Consider the following 21,355-nt stretch of genomic DNA (forward strand, 5'->3'; position numbering starts at 1 on the left):
AACTTAGTTTTAGTTTCGCAGTGCAGTTCACATATTGGCAGATTTAATGACGTTCTAAATGATCAACTAAAATCTTACATATTTCTTTTCAATTGCATCATTAGACAACTGCAATGTTACCAGCTTGCACAGTGTGAATTATGTTACAATTTATTCAAACCCAATTGTTGGTTTCTGTCCAGGAGCGACTTAAGATGCTATTTAAAGTTGTGTTTTCTGTTTAGTGGCACTGCACTGATTCATAGGGGCTTGACGCCATTTTGGCTGAGGTAAGAATATTGAATATCCATTTTCTTGCTGCTTATCCCCACTAGGATTGCAGGCTTGCTGGTACCTATCCCAGCTGACTTGTGGCAGTAGGCGGGTGACACCCTGAACTGGTTGCCAGCCAATTGCAGGGCACACAGAGATGAACAACCTTCATGCCTAAGGGCAATTAAGTGTGTCCAATACACCTGCCATGCATGTTTTTGGAGGGTGGGAGGAAGCCAGAGTGCCTGGAGAGAACCCAGGCAGGCTAGGGAGAACATGCAAACTCTATACAGGAAGGCCAGCGCGAGCTGAATTTGATCTCGAGTCTCTGAACTGAGAGGCGGATGTGCTAACCACTGCTCAACCGAACTGCAACTTTACCATATATGTTCTCATTATTTAACTATATCTTTAACACAAATACCTTTGTTACACAATATCTCCTAATTTTTGTGGATTTTTTTTTTTTTTTTTAAATAAAATTTACCAGGCTATAAGAAATTACTTGTCGGACTGGATCTTGTCCGCAGATCTCGGGTTACATTACATAAAGAGAAGAGAAGACGGCATTATGTAATTTAAATCATTTATGTTGCACTTGCAGTGTCAATGTATGTCCAGCAGGGAGCAACAAGGTATGATTGAATGAGCCCACTAAAATGTGCGGTAGGACTATAAATGGATACCACAAACTGTATATAAACCACATATATATGCCATACTTTTTTTTTTTTTTTAACAAGTGAATTTTCCCTATTATGAATAATCCAAAGCACCCATATTCCATTTACCTGGATGATCATCTTCGAAGTTATTACACGTTTTATGCTCAAATGGCTCATTAGGAGACACTTTGTCTCATTTCAGAGAAAGCCAATGTTTTTATAGCATCCTAATTGCCGCTGAAATTACCGTTTCTTTTAAAGCCCCGAAATGTTTGCACGGAGGCATTTAAATATGGCCCTGTGCTCCCATCCCTTCACTGTATTCCTCAACTGCTAAACTGAGGTTGAAAAGCTTTCTGGCTAGATGTACACACATTAGATCAAGCAATATTGGGCATGCCCGTGGAATTAGAATATATGCTATTCATTAATCAGTTAAGGTTAACTTAATGTTATACAGTAAAAAGCATGTGCCGAACACAATTTTCATTATGTGTTAAAAAAATGTGTATTCTATTAAATACAGTATAGTGACATTAGCAATGGCTCCTCTCTGAAGTTTTGAAAGATTTTTGTTTTATTGTTGGTATTGTCTCTTAATATTGTAAGAGACACAACTGTATTTAAAAAATAGTCCGAATTCACGCATGCATTCAACCATCACAAGACGGTCATACCTTATCACTACAGTGCAAATCACACAAAAAAACTTTAGCAAACAAAAAACAGTTATTGCAAACAAAAAACTAAAACATCTTACAAGAGAGGAGCGCACAAGAAAAAAGAAGCACATGATAAAAAGAGCACGCAGGGAAAAAAAGCTTGAAAGAAGAAAGACGCAAGCAAGAAAAAGGATGCAAACAGTCAAAGGAGCACGCAGGAAAAAAGAAGCACAAAAGAAAAGACGCTTCTGTCTCTGTGTGCCCTGCAATTGGCTGGCAACCAGTTCAGGGTGTCCCCCACCTACATAGACACCTAAGGGCAATTTGGAGTGTTCCGTATACCCAACAAGCATATTTTGGGGACTGTGGGAAGAAGTACCCAGCGAAACCCCACCCTCCCACCATACTGTCCAGTTAAAGTTTGAGAAATCAACATGTACATTGTCTCAAACACATGAAGTCACCAATAAATTCCAACCATTAAATCTTGAAAAACCCACTCATGAATTAAAATGAATTCCATGTTGTAAAGCACAGGTGTCAAACTCAAGGCCCGAGGACCAGATCCGGCCCGCCACATCATTTTATGTGGCCCGTGAAATACTGATTTGACTTCAAGTCACTAGCTTAAAAACACAACTTGCAAAGTTGTCTCCTTTTCTCTCCCTTCCTTCACTGCTTCCTTCCTTCCTTCCTTACTTCATTCATTTCTTCACTTTCCTTCCTTCCTTCCTTCCTTCCTTCCTTCCTTCCTTCCTTCCTTCCTTCCTTCCTTCCTTCCTTCCTTCCTTCCTTCCTTCCTTCCTTCCTTCCTTCCCTCCTCTTTTCTGTCCTTTACTCCCCTTCCTTCCTTTTTTTCTGTCCTTTATACTCACCTTTCTTCCTCCCTTTTTCTCTCCTTCCTTCCTTTCATCCCTCGCTTCTTTGATCTCCCTTTCCTCTCTTTCTTCACCTTCTTTTCTATCTCTTCCGTCATTCCTTCACATTCCTTCCTCCTTTATTTCTTCCTTTCTCCCCTCTCCCTTTCCACCCTTCCTTGCCTCCTTTCACTTGCTCTCCTTCCTTCACTTTCCTTCCATCCTTTTATCTCTGCTTTTCTCTTCTTCCTTCCTTCATATTCCTTCCTTCTTTTTTTGATCCTTTTCTCTCCTTCCTTCACTGCTTCCTTCCTTCCCTCCCTCCCTCTCTCCTTCCTCCCTTCCTTCATTCCTTCCTTCCACACGCTAAAGTGTGTGCGAGGAACACACTTAAAAAATGATTTGCACTCATTTTACACTCATTCCGGCCCTCTGACAGAAAGCATAACAACAATGTGGCCCACGATAAAAAATGAGTTTGCTTTACAATGTAAAGCATCCCATCATCCATATCTTCCAGTACACTGAGAAACTACCAAGATGTGCAAATGATAATAAACATGATACGCCAGTTTTGGTAGTATAAAGTTAATATTTTGTCTATAATTTTATGATTAAGTTATTTTACATGTACTATTAATGTTGTCAAGCGAGAATGGTTGTTACCTGAGCCTTGAGCACACATGGTGTTATTTTCAGTCAACAGCAAATATCTTTTTTTTTTTTTTTTGGTATTGCTTATACTTGAAAAATAATTTGCCATAGTTGTCAAATGAAGACGTCACATTTTACTTTTGAAAATTGTGAAATAAGTAAAACAAAATGGTGAAACACTCTTTCAGTAACCCTTTAAAGAACCTAAATTGTGAAGCAAAATTATTTTTTTTATTTAACAAAAAATTAGATCAATATTTCTTCATCACGTCGATGATTTAAATATTAATCTACAATTCTGGAAAAAAAAAAAAAACAATAAAAACCAACACTGAATAGGGGGCTTTCAAACTTGTGATTGGTACTATATCCGTGCATCAATATTTTAGTATCAATTTTCCCATCACAAGTTATTGTTTGCTGGAGAGCTGCCAGTTCACATTGACGAGTCCTTGAGTCAAGCAATGCCCTTCACTCACTTCATCTCTTCCTAATGCATGCATGCCTATACCTGGGAGAGTGAACTGTTGGAAGCTGAGCGTGTGCAAAGAATGAAACACAATGGTTTGCTCAAAACCACACGAAGATGCATCTTGTCTTAGGCCTTCTCTTTGTCATATTCTTTGACTATGTATGGGCATTCCGGTCCTCCCACAATTCAAAGGCACATACTGTAGAAATCCCAGCTCTGAGACTTCTTTGGATTGTACATTCATCGTTTTCCTACGCACACCCACTGTACCTATCTGTGGCCCAGCATTGCTGTCATCCTCCACCGCTGCTTCCTGTGTCGTGACAGCTCCGTATGTGATCCTCAGCTGTGTCGCCACCCTCCGCTCACCAGGAATTTCAATACCTCATTCTTCTGCTTCCTTTATCCCTCCACCTCCTGCATCCTCAGCATTCAGCTTGTCCTCCCATGAATGCTTGAGAAGAAGTGCTCACTGGTGTGCCTCTTCACTTTTATGGATGGATGCGTTGGATAAAAGCTTCTGTTTGACTTAATCTCCTTTGCAACAATACACCGAGTTGTAGTCTGCTGGGGATCTTGTTTAGGAAAGCGTGAATAGAAGGAAAACAAGTGTTTACAGTCATGTGTGTCCTGTTTATCTATGCTGACATTTAGTGAAAGTCAGAACAATTAAAGGATGTTCCACTAGATGGCATAATATATAATAAACCCGTGCATATGCCTGACATCACCTCACGCCCATCGACTGTTCAGGGAAGCACTGTGCTAAATGCAGCAGATAAGTACAATTATTTATTCATTCTTGTCTAAGGCGATTCATATTTGTTGTGATATTAACGTCAAAACGTTTCTATTGTTGCTATCAAGTCATGAATTTTGTAAATACAGGAAGTCCAATTAGTAAAAAATATTAAAACCAATTCTCAATACATACATATCCATTGTTTTCCACTTTTTGTGGATTATAATGCTCCGGAGAAGGTGTCTCCAACCTTGTGGCTGCAGAAACCTGATAGCCCCCAAACCCTCCATCGACATGTTCTAAAAGTAGCTCACTATTGGTGGCACAGTGTGAATACCTAAGAATGTTGCAGTAATAATTTGGAAATGTAAACACAGAAATTACTTGTTGCTGATGAATATTTATCCCTGAATTTCCAACATAGGTGGTAAATCATTAGCATCGGTGTCTACACATAAGTGGATGAACATCATTATTTAATCCATCCTAAATTATTACATAATTATTCCAGTCCAAATATCCATTTCTACAATTCCATCCATTTTTTTATCCAAACTTAGTTTGCAAGAGAGGCCAGTACCAGCCCTGGTATCTTTCTAATTTCTATCTACACTGTTGAAAAAAAGTGTGAGCTCAAAATTTCAAGGTAGCATTCATCAATAAAACTAAAAAAAAGGTTGGAAAATGGAACAAAATATTTTGTTTTGAATGAAGGTGTGAAAACTGGCTTACTGCATTTTCTACAAAGAAAAAGGCCCCCCAATTTTAAAGTACAACTACTTAGCCAAATATTTTTGAGCAAACAACTTGCTTGCTCTGTTGTGTTAACTCAAATTGTTGCTATAAATATCAAAACGTTTTGCTTCAGACAGTTTCTTCCCTCCAAAGCACAAGTTCCGTTATTTTTTTAAGTGTCTATTGCAACAATTTGATGTGAAAATCTTAAGATGTATATTTCATTAAAACTAATAGTGAGTTGCAGTTCCTGCAGACTTAAGAAATGTGATATGTTGGAACAGTTACCTCGCAGAATATACCTTTTTTTAAATTGTTGGTGTATAAGTGGAATAAAGGATGGATTTGAAAACATTACTTTTTGTATGTACACATTTATCTTTTATATACACTATACAATTAAAAAAAAGAAGAAACAAAAAGTCAGTATTCCACATTATGCATATTACAGATGAGACATTGAACCACCATCCGAAGACAGACAGATCCACCCAATTAATGCTGGCAATAACAGACATTTCATTGTATTTTATACGATGTGGACATTAGATATTGCTGGATAACCTCTTTGATTTAAACGGTCCATGTGTAGTATTGAACTGGATGACTGTGTCCATAAAAAGGCAATTTGTAGCTCATTTTGTATATTAACTCTGCAAACCCTGACAGTTACCTAACTACTGAATTAATTAAGGTGACTTGTAGTATGCGCTTGGAATGTAACTCTGGTGTTGTAAATAATGTCTCCTTTGTCACGCATGGCCATCAGCACAAACAACTACATTGTAGGTTATTTTGGGCTGATGTGACGCGCTCGGCTGACCTGTCGTGATGCAGGGAGGTGACGACCCATGACTATGTCCTGTCCCACCTTTCCTCCCCCCCCTCCCTGGCTCTTGCTCACTGTGTGCATATGGTGAGCAGCAAAGCATGGTGGGATATGGACATGAAGCATGTTGTGCCAAATAGCATGTGTGCATGGTGGGGGTATTTTGGGGCCCGGCCAGCAGGAGTGTGGCGAGCTGCTTTGGTCCAAACACAAAACCTGTCAACGTTTTTCTTTCTAAGATTGAGCTTCCAGCTGCCATGCTCATAATAAGAAAATAACCCTGTTATTTATTACTGAGAGTTTTTTTTTCCAGCATTGTCATCTACAATCGCAGACTTTAAAAGTCATAAGACAAAACAAAACACAAAGAAAATCAGTCATTTCCCACAAAAAAGTAAAGCTGATGCAGTGTTATTAGATATTTACGTCCTATGGTTACACACACAAATGTTAGACTTTCCTTTATTCATTCACAAAGTAGAAAAAACAAGTACTTTAGGGCAGGTATTTTCTGGTCCATAACCCATTGCAAAGAATAACTGGATGGCAAAGTTCCAGAATGAAGCAAAATCCAGATGGACCAAACTTTATTTGCTACTGGCAAAGAATTTAGATTTGGCAGCTGGAGAGAAGGCAGAAGTAAACTTTTACAGATTTATTCTGAATCCCCTGTCAAAAAGCAGAATTATTTTGTCTCATAATGCAAGGATGTTGGGGGGGGGGGGGGGGGGGGGGGGGGCACTGCTTAATGATAATCTCGACTCTGGAATTTCATGTTTTTTCTTTGGAATGATTAAAATATGCATCATTTTATCAACTTAGAATCACTAAGCTTTATCATCAAGACTTCTCAAGCCCTAAATGCTCCTTCATTCGTCCACTGACGCACACAAAACATGTTACAAATTGCACATTGTGAAGCTGGCCTTTGCTTATTTTCTCTATTTGGAAAAACTTGATGCTTAAGTTATTTTTTGTAAACAAAAGATAACACATCACACACTTCTATTCTTCAGTTTTTGTTTTTTTTTGTTTTGTTTTTGTTTTTTTGGTCAAAAAACCCGGACAGCGTCGACCAGTACTCGAGGCTTTGCCTTTGAATCCTCCGTTTTTTTTTGTTTTGTTTTTCAAGAACTTCATTTGGGGTCACAGTACATCACCCACAGCACGCACGGACAACAAGAGGTTTCAGTCAATGTGAATGATTACACAGCTGCCAGAGCAAAAAAGCAAAAAGCCCACTTTACATCCATTCCGTTTTACATGGAGCTTATTCCATTCATCAATTTCCTGAAGCTTGGGACATCATCAGGATATTGACTGGCAGTGACAGCAACAAAGAAGTAGAGCAAGTAAGAAGCGAAGGCCGCTCCGTCACTTCAACATCAGATGGGGCAGTGCCATTGGCGCACGGGGCTGTGTCTGACCTCTGTGGTTCTCACCATATAGGAGTTTTGGATTCACGTATCATCCATTTTTGGTTCACAGTTTGTATTGTGGTGTGGCGAGAGGTACTGCTCTCGTGTTTAACACTAGGAGTGGTTGACAAGAAAGACACAGTGGTATTGTGAACTGAAATCTCATAAAAAGACAGTACAAGGAGGAAGTGGGTGGACATCAAATACATTTAAAGGTCAGAGGAATGAGAAGAGGTCAAGTGGGTATCACAGTTTGACAAGGGGTGAAAGTTAGGAGTACGGGTTTTCAAAGAGGCCTGAGAACAAAGAGGTGACACACGCGCTGTCTGCAGCCGGAGACCAGGAGATGTGTGCGGAGGGCGCGGGGAACCGAGCCTGCTCGCTCCCTCAGGCCTTGAGTGCGTGCCACTGGGCCACGGCAGTACGAGGGTGACCCATCATGTCTTTCCAATGTTTTACCTCCGCCGGGCCACTTTTCCAGGAGAGGTAAATCTGTGACCAGAAGAGACGACGTTAGCTCATGTTCTGCTGGCAAAAGAGAGTGCTACAGTAGGTTTTTGATAAGAGCTTGTAAAGGAGTCGATGCGGACTCAAATTGGGCAATCTGGCCAAAAAATAAAATCTGGATTTTTGCCGGTCTTTCCGGATTATCCTGGTTTTGATTGAAGTGGGAAACACAACAAACATTTATTTAAAAGTCGCATTTAGTAAAACATTTTGTAAAATATTCAGACAACGATAACGTATACTGATTTCGAATCACTTTTAAGTAGACTTAACAGTCATTGTTTGTGCGTAACTTTCTTAAAATAACTCAACTCATGCAAACCCAAAGACACATTTTTATTAAATGAGTCTAAGCGTTTGATCCTATAGGCATTTCTAAAATGTTTTTTAGTGACTTATTTTCAAGTGTTGGCGTCAAGGAGGGTTGGAAAAGTCAGTAAAAGTTAGTGAGTAACTGGTGTAAACATGTCTTATAAACCACTCATCCAGCATTCTGACACTTTTGTAAAACATGGGATTTCAAGATTGATCTAATTTTCAAATCTGTGATTTTTCTCATTATTCTAATTAATCAAATTTATTGCCCAGTCCTATTACAGACAATATTAATGTAATGCTGAGTCCCTGCCGAGGGACTTCAGCTGAGTAATGCTGAACCCTGCCTTTCTAAACAAAATTAACGCAGACCTCCTTTGTAAAGGAGTCATTGTAACAATGGAGCAAAAAGTTGTTTCTTGTTTCAACTCATTTGCTCTTATTTTGAAAATAAAAATGTACTGTTCCTGCTACGGCATTAAAAAAACAGCCATCATTTTTGTCTTGATCGAAACATAAATAATATATAAAAAATATCAAAATAAAATACTGCAGCCAGTCTGTGACATAAGTGAATGATGTAGCATACGGCCTTATGGCTCTGAGAAGTGATGCAAAAATCAACACCCGATAATGAAGTTATATACAGTACTGTACTTGTATTGTTAATACTAGCAGAGGTTATGCCACGGTGTGGGAGTGGAGCTCCCAAAACAAGTTCTGCTTAGGGCCCGCTAAAGGCAGCGACCAAGACTTACAAAATGAGTTGAAGCAATATTTTCAATAATCTAATGTACATATATTCCATGTACATGGCCGTACATTAGTACATTAGAATGTACATTAGTACATTAGAATGAACACTTTGAATCCCTTTATCAGCCGCGAGGCTGCATGATACGGACCAGCAGGGGTCAGTAGAGACTATTCTGGTGATGAGATGAAGCTGGCCTGTTATGGAGTCAAAAATACACACAGGAGGAGGAAGTGGCAGGAAGGAAAGGAGAAGAGGCAAGGATATACCTTTCCAATGACATCATTGCGACTAAGCCTGTCCTTGTCCATGACAGTGATAATTATGGTGGTCTCCCTCAGCACGTGGGCAGGCACGTCAAAGGGAAAGGACTCGTTGAAAACCGGGTTTAGACAACGCTTCATTACCACCGTCTTTTTCTTCTCCACACGCTTGTCCTTATTCATCAACCACACCTTCACATAGGGGTCTGGGAAGAGCAATGCAAATTGTTAACCTTGCATTCAACTGGATGTGCATGACGTAATGGATTTAGTTGTTCTCGGTGGTCTTTAATATTTCAATGTATTCAAAGTGATGACGATGCATGAAGCAACCAATTAAAGGAGCGTATGTACCAGAAGTGCCTCCAATGTCCATGGCTTTGAGGTTGCGGGCTTTGACAATGCTCACAGTGATAGTGTTGGCCGTGGGGTTGTAGCACAGAGACACCAACAGATCCCCTCGGCTTCCCTGGAGAAATCATACACAACAGTGGCCTGTTTATTTTGAAAGCTCTTTCCAATTGTTCTTCTATCTTCTTATAGTGTTTTCCTCCAGCAGTCTATGTTTAATCCGCCAAACTGTCAGACGCTCAGTATTTGCTTGTATCCTCTCCCACCGGCACACGAGCCCAACTCCCCAGGGACTGTCACAGCAGCCAGCGATGACATCACCCATTACATTCTGTCCCATCTCCCCTCCTCCCACTATATATATATATATATATATATATATATATATATATATATATATATATATATATATATATATATGTCCCTTCTGCCCCAACCCCCCCCCCCCCCCCCCCCCCCGCCCCCCCTACTCACGCTGCCATCGCTACATGGTTTCAACTCCTTCCAGAATGTTTGCATGTTGGCCAGATCCAATTTGTTGAGAGGGATGGACACTTCTCCGATGGGGTCATTCCTGCTGAAGCGATCATAATCGAGGACCTGCAGGTACAGTGTTCTCTGGACCACTTTCTCAAATGGGAACCCTGAAAGAGAAATGCACACAAGCAGAATTCCCACTCCAAGTTACAAGTGTTAACTAAAAATGTCCTTAATTTTGATCTTTGAAACTGTTTTCTCACATACTTCACTATAATAAATAACAGCAATATTGTACTTCATTTTCATCATTTGTAGACCATCCAGTAGAAACATGGTCCAACAGTAATTTGAGATTTTCTAGTTTACTTTTGGAGGGCATCGGGGCAAACTGACTAGCACATCGGCTTGTCAGAGCAGAGGCTAAGGGTTCGCTTAAGTTCTGGCTCTGGAATTTGTGTGAGCAGTTTGCATGCTATCCTTGTGCATGCATGGGTTTCCTCCAAGATCTCTGTTTTCCTCACACATTCCAAAAACATGCATGGTAAGTGTGTTGGACACTCTAAATTGTCCTTAGGTGTGTTTTTGAGTGTGAATGGCTGTTTGTCTTTGTGTGCATTGCGATTGGCTGGCAACCTGTTCAGGGTGTACCCCATCCACTGCCCAAAAAGAGCTGGGATAGGCTCCAGCATGCCAGTGACCCTAGAATACGCGGTTTGGATAATTGATGGATGGATTATAGTTTACTTTCTTACAAATTAATTTAATACTGATTGACCAATTACATTCACAATTACATTCACAATTACTCCATATACAGCATTAAAAAAACTAAAGCTAAACTCACACACACTCTAAAATCTAATTCAAGCGGAGTAAAAAATAAGTAAATAAAAACAATAAAAATGAAACATACTGTAAACTGTAATGAAAAATGTATATGCATGTATGGCCCCAGATTGCAATGTAAAGTGTATGTTTTCTAACGAGAGCCACCCATTTTTTGTTTTATACAACAGTCATTAACATCAGGTGTGAGCTGGAACCTATTCCAGATGAGTTTGGGAGAGATAGTATAGAAAATACTGTGTCTTAAATGAAGTTAACCTGTTGTCTTTAGATGTGCGGGAGAGAGTTTCATTACCTGCAGAAAACCCAAACAAGCACAGGGAGAACGTGCAAACTCTGCACTTTAAGGAAAGTGTTTGTGCTTCTTGTCAATTTCTGGATGAGAAACATGAACCCCAGAATTGTGAGACAGATATGCCAACCACAGTATCTTACTATACAATGAGTTATGAAAGCAAGAGAATATATTGATAAATCAACAAACAGATCTGATTTTACTACATGAAATAATCTACAAAATGACCATACTTGAATTAAAAAAAAAAGTTTGCCAGTCAAACCTTCAAACAGAAAGGTCTCATTCCAGTGTGGGTTCAGATTCTTCCGCTTCACTTTGGTCTCCAGTTTGTGCTTCTTGTCAGGCAGCAGGTAGAGTTTGACAAAGGGATCAGAAGTGCCAGAAAAGTCCTTGGCAGGCAGTTCCTGGCCCTTGAGGATTTTGACGGTTAGGGTGGAGTCCTGGAAGCTGTAGCCCACGCTGAACTGAATGCGACCCAGCTTCTCACACACTGGACCCTCGTGTTCGTCTTCTTCTGAGCCTGGAGACAACTGGGAGAGACAATGACCATGATTTTTTTTTTTTTTTCGCCTGAGTATATGAAGGGAATGCATGGTGTTTGCCAGCACTTTTCTGAATGATGCGATAAGCCAATACCAGAAATAAAAGAAATCAATGCTTGAGTGCTAACTGACAACAACTTACGGACATGACTGAGTTATCTGCAACTAGTTTTCATCAGTGAGTGACACTCACATACTGTTTTGCGGAGATTCCTAATTTGAATCAGAGTAAAGAGCGCTACAATGTTGCAATAGTGCTAGAATGCAGGAAATCATAGACAACAGCCCTTCAAATATTCATCTTCAATTTCGCATCCGTTTCCTCTCTTTGTATTTTTATAATACAGCTTCGTTAGCCAGGGCAGTTTGATTCTTCTTCGACAATCACACCATGTTGTTCATTATTCTATTAAACAAAGAACAGTACAGTACAGGTTGGTGTCCTTCAAACACATTGTTCAGTGTGTGGTCCAAACATTCATTTTCTAGAGCTGCTTATCTTCACAAGCTTAACAGGCTTGCTGGTGCCTATCCCAGCTGGTTATGGGCAGTAGGCGGGGGACACCCTGAACCGGTTGCCAGGAAAGTGCAGGGCACACAGAGACGAACAAGCATTCACGCACCCAATCACACCTAAGAACAATTCAGTTTGTCCAATACACCTGTTATGCATGATTTTGGAATGTGGAAGCCGGATTGACTGGAAAGAACCCACACGGGCTCTGGGAGAACATGCAAACGCCACACAAGAAGGCTAGAGCACAGTAAATGCATATATATATATATATATATATATATATATATATATATATATATATATATATATATATATATATATATATATATATATATATATATATATATATATATATATATATATATATATATATATATATATATATGTGTATACACCCACACACACACGCAGACATGCACACAAACACACACTTCGGTATAGAAAAGGACACAATGAGGGCATGTTATAACAAAGATTCAAAGCGACAGGCAATCGTAATGTTACATGATAGGAATTGAGTAACCAATCAGGATAGGGTAGAGGACCAGCTCTTCCATACGTCTATATTGATCCATAATGCAAACTATCTTAGTGTGTTGTCACATGGCCAGTATCCACTGCGCTGAAGGGCAAGTGTGCATGACTGCTGTGGTATGACAGGCCGATTATCTGTTGGTAGACTGACCCTCTGACTGATGGAGGTGCGGCCTGAAGGGAGGTGCAGAAATCCAGTTAAAATGTGCAGTCTGTTAGGAAAAGAGCTGGGAGCATCACTGGAGGAATACGACGCCATATTCCATACTTTCCACACATACAGCATTTCAATCAGTGAGCTTGACGTTGTTCTTTGACGTTGTTCTTTGTCGAATCTCTCTCCAGAATCAGTCTTAATGTTCTAAAATTGCTTTCAAATGTGAGAATATGTATATTTTAGCATTGCGTCTGAATCTCAGTTAATTTGCCAAATGCTACAACGTTACCAATCTCTGAGTATGTTCATTAAAAGTGGTTTAGTTTTGTAGAAAAAAAAAGCAGATTGCAAACATAACACGACACTAAAGTCAGTTCAAATGACCACTTCCTGCCTTTAACAAAGATTTAAATGAATTTAAAAAAGGAAGTCTGTAAGTCATTCTTTAACCTTATACTAACCCTCCCCAAATACAGTGCTTATTAAACAACTACATGAACAACCACATTATTTAATTTAAAATCATAAATACACAGCAATGTAATATCAATTCATTCAGATTTAACTCATGTTCCAACATTAACCTTAAATGCATATTTTAATTGAGGAAAAAACGCACTGAAGTTGCAGGGATGTTGACTTATATGCTGATCAGTCTGTAAAATTACCAATTACTCAGAATGACTACAAGTAGGCAGCACGGTGGCAGAGTCTGCGTCACAGTTGAGGGACCCGAGTGCTCTGCCTTTCCTTTCTCGAGTTTGCGTGCTCTCCCCATGCTACTGTGGGTTTTCTTCCTTTCACATACCAAAAACATGCATGGGAGGTGTATTGAACGCTCTAAATTGTCTATAGGTGTGAATGGGTGCGTGAATGGTTGTTCGTCCCTGCGTGTGCTGTGAGTGGCTGGCAACCAGTTCAGGGTATCAGCTGTCAGTCAGCTGTGATAGGCACCAGCAAGCTTGCGAACCTATTGAGCAGTGGTGTCAAACAAATTTTTATTTTGGGCCGCATTGTAGTGATAGTTTCTGTCAGAGGGCCGGAATGACTGTGAATTCAAATACATTTTAAGTGTGTTGATCACACATTTACCAAGATTTGATATCAGAAGCCGGCAAAAACTGTTCAAAAGAGATTTGGAGAATAAGAAAATGTTTGTTTTTCTTCCCAAATTTTTAAAAGTTAAAGACAACTTGCAATTTTGGTATTTTAGTCAGAAACCTGAAGTCAAATCAGCATTTCAAGGGCCACAAAAAGTGAGGTGGCGGGCCGGATCTGGCCCCCGGGCCTTGACTTTGACACCAATGCTATTGAGGATAAGTGGTCATAGGAAATGGAAGAATGGATGGACTACAGGTAGACTGCCCTCTGTTGGACCTTTCTTGAATTCTCCCATTTCATTGTTCACTGTCATTTGTATAATTTGATGGTCAACTCCTCGTCCACAAATGTAGAGCAAAAAGGGAGCTTGGTGTTTGGCTGTGTGTTAAAGTGTTACAGAAAGACCACAGAAATACATGCGCAGGTGACTCACACCTGCTCATGTCAAATCATGAATAAACAATCGCATGCCCCTCTCAAGCCCAATTGAGGGTGGTTAACCTTGGTTCTGACTAATCCAGAACTACTGTACCTATTTTCAGGTGGGTCAAAGTCGGAAGTATAAAACAAACAAGAAAAAACACAGAACAAAACATTTGGTGTTTGGGTGTGTTGAGAGTTGTTAGACTTCATGTGTCTGCTAAATATACCTTGTACGAAATTAGACTAATCATTCACAGCATACATACTAGAGTGAAAAACACTGAGATAAATATAAATATGATGCATGAGACTCATAGCGTTGCTTCATTATTTGATACCTGTTTTCTGAGAGAATTAATGCAAATGCCAAGAAAGTAAAGTATTCATTCAATTACATAAAAGTGAGTGGATATAGAAAATTGATGGATGGTGGATATTACAGGACAGTTCTCAATTACTCTAGTTAAACTGTTTTTGATGTAGCCACTTGGAGGCGCTAGATAAAAAGGTTGTGAGCACAACATTGACGTTATTAAATTTTGATTAGCCTGCGCAAACCATTTTATTATTTATAAGTGATGCACGTTGATCTGAAAACAATGTCAATTGGGTGAATTTTATCTTTTGAGCCATTTTGATTGCCTTTTTTTAAGAAATAGCGTTATCTTGTCAAGTAAGTATTACACCTTTTTGTATCAATAGTTACACAAACAAGTCCCAAAATTGAGGGGCATAAAAATGGACTAACCTAAAAAGTGAAACCAATCAAACAAATTTTGAAAATAGATAAGCTCTAGTCATGCAAGTGCAAAGTGCATGTATGCGAGACTGTATTAAACAAACGTGGAAAAACAAACCTAATCTTTATTGTAACACAAAAAAAAAGCCCTTTAGAATTCCACAGAGAATTTTTTAAAAGATAAGAACCAAAAATAACGACTATTTTATAGCATCATGAGCCCCACTACAACTGCATAAGCTTGTTGAAAGTGTAATTTTTAGAAAATCTACTGTGCAGACATCAAAAATCCCCATCAAACCTCTGGAATCTACAGTGAAGATAATCAAATATGGCATGATTGTACATATTTTGTACTATGTATATTAATACAATTGAATGCGTATCGATCACTTACCTGAGCGTACGTACCGCAAAAGGGAACTGTGATTTTCGTTTAGAAGAAGATGATTTTCTATCAGAGGCCAGACATTTATTAATTTGGCTGTTTTTTTGTTGTTCTACACCTTCTGCTTTAATGTGGTTTCAGCCAAATAACTTTGGAAAGTGTACTCAAAGTGTAATCAAGTTCTTAATTCTGCTGCTAGACAGTTTCTGTATGTGTCAAACTTAGGTCATCTTAGCATTAGCATGACTTCCTAATCTTTCCTCATCATGCATTTGTGAGAAAAATCCTTATCTTATTCACCTTCTTGGAGGTGATGATTACTGTTGTAATAGCAACCTTACCATGTGTTTATCCGGGTTGGTAGCAAGCTGAAGGTTGTTGCAACATACAGTAAAAAGCACTGCGCTTTCATTGACAGCCCTGTAGTCTACTTGCATGCAGTTCACAAGCAGCAGAGTGAACATTTTTGGGACAATCTTGGCTGTAAAATTAAAAGAAAAGCAGTAAAATTCTGTGACTCTCAGTTTTGCTATTGAATCTGTTTTGATGAGGCGTAAAATGCAAACTCTGCGCTGCAAACTGCGATGTAACATTGCTTATTTTGAGTCTTGTTGTGCAATGGCCCTTCTAATGTATCAAAGTCAAAAGGTAACTAGAGCCTCGTTGAGTCACTTTGGTTGGGTTAGCTGACAGGGTTAATGTCTGATAAATTCTGGACTATAAGCCGATACATTTTTTCCCCACGTTTTGCACCCTGCGGCTTTTCATGAATTTTTACTGTAGTGCTTTAAGGAGTCAATACATCCAGCTACATAGTCTTGTCACATCTGACCAATGAAATTACCAAACACAACACACTGGAACAATGAAACTGTCCAAGTCCGCCCTCCTATATAGCATACATCAGCTATTTGTGCCGCTCACACAGGGATGAAGCGAGCGAGAAAGAAAGAAAGTAATCGGTAAGTAAGAAAGGAGTGAGAGTGAGAGAGAGAGAGGGAGAGAGAAGGAGAGAAAGATGGTGTTTGGTTGTGTTTTCGTCAATTCAGAGCAAAAATAAATAGTTGGGTTTAATGAGCATAGGCCCAAGTGCAAAAACTCTAGCTCATAAGCTCATCAGCGAATGCTGCTTGGTGTAACCAAAAGTGCATTCGGGAAGGGTTCCAGGAGGCTATATACCTATATGTATGGTATTGTTTTGAGGTGAAAAAAGCATCTACTTGTGTTTAAGGTAAACACTTTTGACAAATGAGAGCTCTTTGTTCAAAACTATCCTATTTAATAATGTAGCGACACTGGTTTTAATCCAAAGCGGGCAATTATTCACAGCCAATTACAAGGGGTGCATGAAAGGTTTTAAGTTTTGGGTCTATGAAGCATTGATGCATGTCTTAAACAAAAGAGTTCTTCTACACTGGGATAAAGGCACAAGTAGCAAGTGCTCAACCCTTGACAGGGATTATTATTAGGGATTGAAAGATAAATGTTCGAAAATACATGTTAGTTTGTCTGATTCTTGAAACCTTTCATTGATCCCTTGTATTCGCTGGTTATAGAAATTAGTTCTTAACACTCTAGTTAGCTGTTACATCTTTTCATCCGGCGCTTTTTGCAGTACGGAATTTACAATACCTGATAGCTTGATTAGGAGAAGGGCAGGCATTTGTGTTTTGAGTTTAAATGATTTTAAACACTTAGAAGTAAGCTCCCGCCCTTTTTTATGCTAATACTTTTCATGCAAGAGGACCTAAGGACTGCCAAGCTCACGTTCAACAGTTAAATATATCCATATAAAACTCTGAAATATTACCTTTGGCTCATTGGCAATTTATTAAATGAAAACATTTTTGGGTGCTGATATTTCTAACCAGGAAGTGAAATGGCTCATTTGCTGAAGCCTCACGTGTCACCGTGCGGCTACTGCACCCCTTCATGACGTCATTCTAAAGCCAAAACGAAACAACAAAAACAAATGGGCAGAGTGAGCGAAGAAGCCAAAAACAGGCATTGCACCGACGTTGAAATTAAATGGAGTTATCAACAAAATAAAAGACATGTCAAGAGAGCACACAGAGTAACACCCATTCCTCCTATCAAATTAGTCCCCTCTGGTAACCACTACCAATAACAACAGTTCCACTCCAGGTGAATTATGTCTCCCATTGTTGATTGTCCAGCCTTGTGCTCTCAAACACACATTTTTGCCACTTTGATATTTTGTACAAGAAAACTTTGTAACTACTAAACGAAACGTTAGTGTTCACTTGGGCGACTCGGTGCTAAATCTTTCCTGTCCTTGTTTCCTGTCCCTGGAATGAAACCGAAATTAAAAAAAAGTTGAACGTCTCCTTGGATCAGAAGAGCATGTATTTATTCTTGCAGGGGCGGTAGGGGGGCAGTGTAGAACGTACGAAGGCCTGTTATTGTCATATTGCCTCTCATAAGCCATTTTTAACTGCTTGGGCGGGGCCGGTACTGAGAGTGCAAAATACGCAAAGAATTTTAGAAATGCTTCATTGATGGAAAATAACAAGTTGAGGTGTTTAGAGTGAAAAATTAACATTGTAACTTAGTTAAAATCTCCAAAACATAGGATTTTCATGATACCGACCCTTTAAAATGACTATGATTTTCATTTGATATTCTCTTTGTGAAAGGTTGTTCACTGTTGTACAACAGCGCTATTTGAAATGGCTTTAATGTTTCCATATTCTCGTCAACCCTCTTGTCCCGCTTATTGTCTCAAGGCTTACATGTCACTTTGATATCGGATCAGAGGAGATGATCTGGAAGTGCCCTCTAATAGTATAACCATAGTCATCTCATTTGCTTTAATTTAAGAAGGCTTTTCTGACCACCATGAATGACTTCAGTTTCAAAGAAACAAGATCGTAGTGTATCAATCAATGTGTATCGCGTGTTACCATGAGCATTTCACTGGTGACCGAGTTGGCTAAATCGGAGACGGATGAGTTGGCTTCGTGGCCTGAGCCCTGGCGGCGTCCACTCTCATCTGGGGTGTGACCTCTGGGACTGCTGCCTGGTTTGTTACCCGCAGTCCTGAGATGCAACAGATAGAAAAACACACAGTGGGCACATGCACTTAACATGCAACATTAATGGAACCCAACCAATGCTTTCTAGCCATGGCTGTTCAGCACTCATTTCAATAATTTAACAAACTAACCTATTTACTTTGAGCTCACCGATAGCATAGCCCCTTAGCGAGGAACTACGCAAAATGTATTTTGAGTCTATGGCAACAAGAAAAAGATGCTTTATGATTCACTGTTGAACCACAATAACAACTGCAATGTCTATTGTTGCCATTTTACTTTGTAATTTTTTTAATACCATATTTAACATGTCCAAGAGTAAATTGTTCTTAGATAATATTTTGATTAACTTACACAGCGGAAAAATTACAGCTTTTGCATTAGTAGCCAGTGCCCATTTATGATTAGATTATCGGTAAAACTCATCACTTATTGCACTTATCGCACTAACTTTTTTTATTATGAGATTATCTGCCTGAGTTGTGCTCTTGCAGTGTACCGTACTCCGTCAGTTACTGTTGTACAATCCTGTTTTATAATTTGCATACTGTTTCTTCATTTGAAATCACAGTAGAAGAGATTACAATCATACTGCACGGCTGCCGCAGAATAATACATATTTTTACCAAATATTATTGATATTATTATAAATTCAGATTGGATTTATCATATGTGACAGCGTTGAGGCTGCAACAGAAGAATGTGCCTACAAAAGGTATGTTTTTTTTAAGTGAGCCTGCCAAAATCTTTCTGCCTTATTTGTCTGTTTGTTTAAACTTTACTGTGTGTCAAGACTGGGAGCCGAAGCAGTGCCATTAAGAGAGGACAATGAAAAGGTAAAATAATGTTAATAGAACCTGTCGATTTGAATGTCCTTTTTTGTTGTACAATATGAACTTTCACCACATTCAATATGTTCTGAACTGAGCATACTTTATTCCTGTGAACAAACAACGAGTCATGATTCAAAAGTGGTGTTTTCTCACACTGATAAGGAGAATACCAAAACAACAACATAAAAAAACAATCTAAAGCTTTGATTTTACATTGTCTTAGCCTTTTGTGTACAGTCAGGTTAACATTTGAAATGAGAATCTGTTCTCAGTTGTCTTACCTGGATAAATAAAAGGTAATTAGAAATACCGTAATTCCCTAAATATAAGACACACATTTCCCCCCAAAATGAAGGCCAAGAGTGAGGGTGCGTCCTCTGAATGTACACTTGAGCATTAGGTTATCTTTTTTTTTTAATTCAATTGATCTGTCAGCCAAATAAGCTGAGTTTTGACGCACATGTGTTCATTTTTATATTGGCCATATTACTTACAATAATTCCCAAAACCGGACGAGCTGGAGGGCGGAAGTCAGGTGTCTGTTAACAACAAGTGCATGTCGCAGCTAACATTAGCTCGAGTTAGGTGAGGTTTTTACGGCATTATTCTCAGGAACACAAAGCGTGCAGACTGAACCAACTTCAGAGTCCATCGTCCCATGGTATTTTGGCATATACACACAGTCAGAAACTTGCAGAAACACGGATGCTGCTCAACCTTGGGTAATTTATGGTAAAATTATCTCAAACCACGTCGCAAGTAAAAAAGAAAAACAACAAGCGCATTCATCTCTGGCGTTCACGAACACTCTTAGTGTGGGAAATCTGAAATGTAATTGACTTCACAACAAACAGCGCAACAAATATATAACTTACACGGTAACAGAGAAAATACCAGAATTTGACTCCATAATTTGGGGTGCTTCTTATACACAGGTGTTTCTTATAATTTGAGGTAAATAGAACCCCCCTAGTTTTGTTGCCAGTCAGTTAAGGCACGCATGTTGTAATGACAAAAATCTAGTGACATTTTCACAGATTAATATACTGGAGTGTCGATTTAATGTATTGTGCATGTTCTTGAAATGTGGGAAGAAAGTACCCAGAGAAACCTCAGAAAACAAAACAAAACAACCCCAAACAAAACAAAAAACACACACAGATCAGCCAGCGGTGAAATTTAAAACCTTGACCCACTGAGAGTGATGCAACATTGTACCACCTCATCTGACCTAAAAACAAAACCTGAGTTTTAGTTTGCGCATAAAAAGTAACACAGATGACACAAATCTCAGCTCCTAAGGTGGCAGCCACTGAGTGTGCCAACATGACTGATTTATTTGGGGAGACAGATTCTGTAACACACTCGCACCATTTCAAGACGTGGGCGGCCATGCCCGTGAGACAGAGTGAGAGGGACAAAGTGGCGGCCATGTCCGTGAGACAGAACGAGAGGGACAAAGCGACCTGGTCCACGAGGTGACAGATAGTGAGCTGGAGGCACTGAACATGCACAAAAGATACTCTAATATTCTCTTTGCTAAGATTGACAATATGTTTTGGATTTCCGCTTGGAATCTATTAGAATGAGCAAGCATCATTATCCTCAGTCCAGGAAAACTCCAAAACAGTATAGAGAGTGGCGCACTGGTATGCTCTTTCAGAGCTCAGCTACACAACTAGCCTAACTGTTTATGGTACCTGTATATGGTAGAGACCAGTTCAGAATTTGGCCTTATTTACTTCAATATTTTGCTCCACTTTTTGTTCCAAAAAGTTCCATTTGTCCAAAGCGAATATGTGCATCTTAACAAATATTAATATTGTGTAAGAAGAAATGTGTTTATTTCAGCAGCTCATTTTTAAGTGAAATTTATATATTAGACCGGATTATTAAATACATTAAGAAAAAGACCATTTCCCGAGTAGCTTTAATATAAAAATAATTCAGATAGTTTCTCAAGTA

General features: G+C 39.2%; 1 protein-coding gene across 4 annotated transcripts in view; it reads right to left on the bottom strand.

The window, feature by feature from the left end:
* Positions 1 to 5,403: 5,403 nt before the first annotated feature.
* The window catches only part of syt7b (synaptotagmin VIIb), an 86,364-nt gene continuing 70,412 nt past the window's right edge, over positions 5,404 to 21,355 (bottom strand). For 3 of the 4 annotated variants that reach the window (XM_088413943.1, XM_088413942.1, XM_088413944.1), the window contains 6 exons: positions 18,426 to 18,561; positions 11,363 to 11,630; positions 9,951 to 10,120; positions 9,480 to 9,594; positions 9,132 to 9,331; positions 5,404 to 7,778 (listed from right to left, as the gene is read on the bottom strand). In XM_088413943.1, the coding sequence (XP_088270069.1) occupies positions 7,674 to 7,778; positions 9,132 to 9,331; positions 9,480 to 9,594; positions 9,951 to 10,120; positions 11,363 to 11,630; positions 18,426 to 18,561 (994 nt within the window). In that variant the 3' untranslated portion in view covers positions 5,404 to 7,673. The remainder of the gene's footprint in view (positions 7,779 to 9,131; positions 9,332 to 9,479; positions 9,595 to 9,950; positions 10,121 to 11,362; positions 11,631 to 18,425; positions 18,562 to 21,355) is intronic. The other variant, XR_015865485.1, reaches the window with a different exon arrangement.

Source organism: Hippichthys cyanospilos, chromosome 4, assembly GCF_059441005.1.
Source record: "Hippichthys cyanospilos isolate Australia breed blue-spotted pipefish chromosome 4, RoL_Hcya_1.0, whole genome shotgun sequence".
In the NCBI taxonomy this organism is placed as follows: Eukaryota; Metazoa; Chordata; class Actinopteri; order Syngnathiformes; family Syngnathidae; genus Hippichthys; species Hippichthys cyanospilos.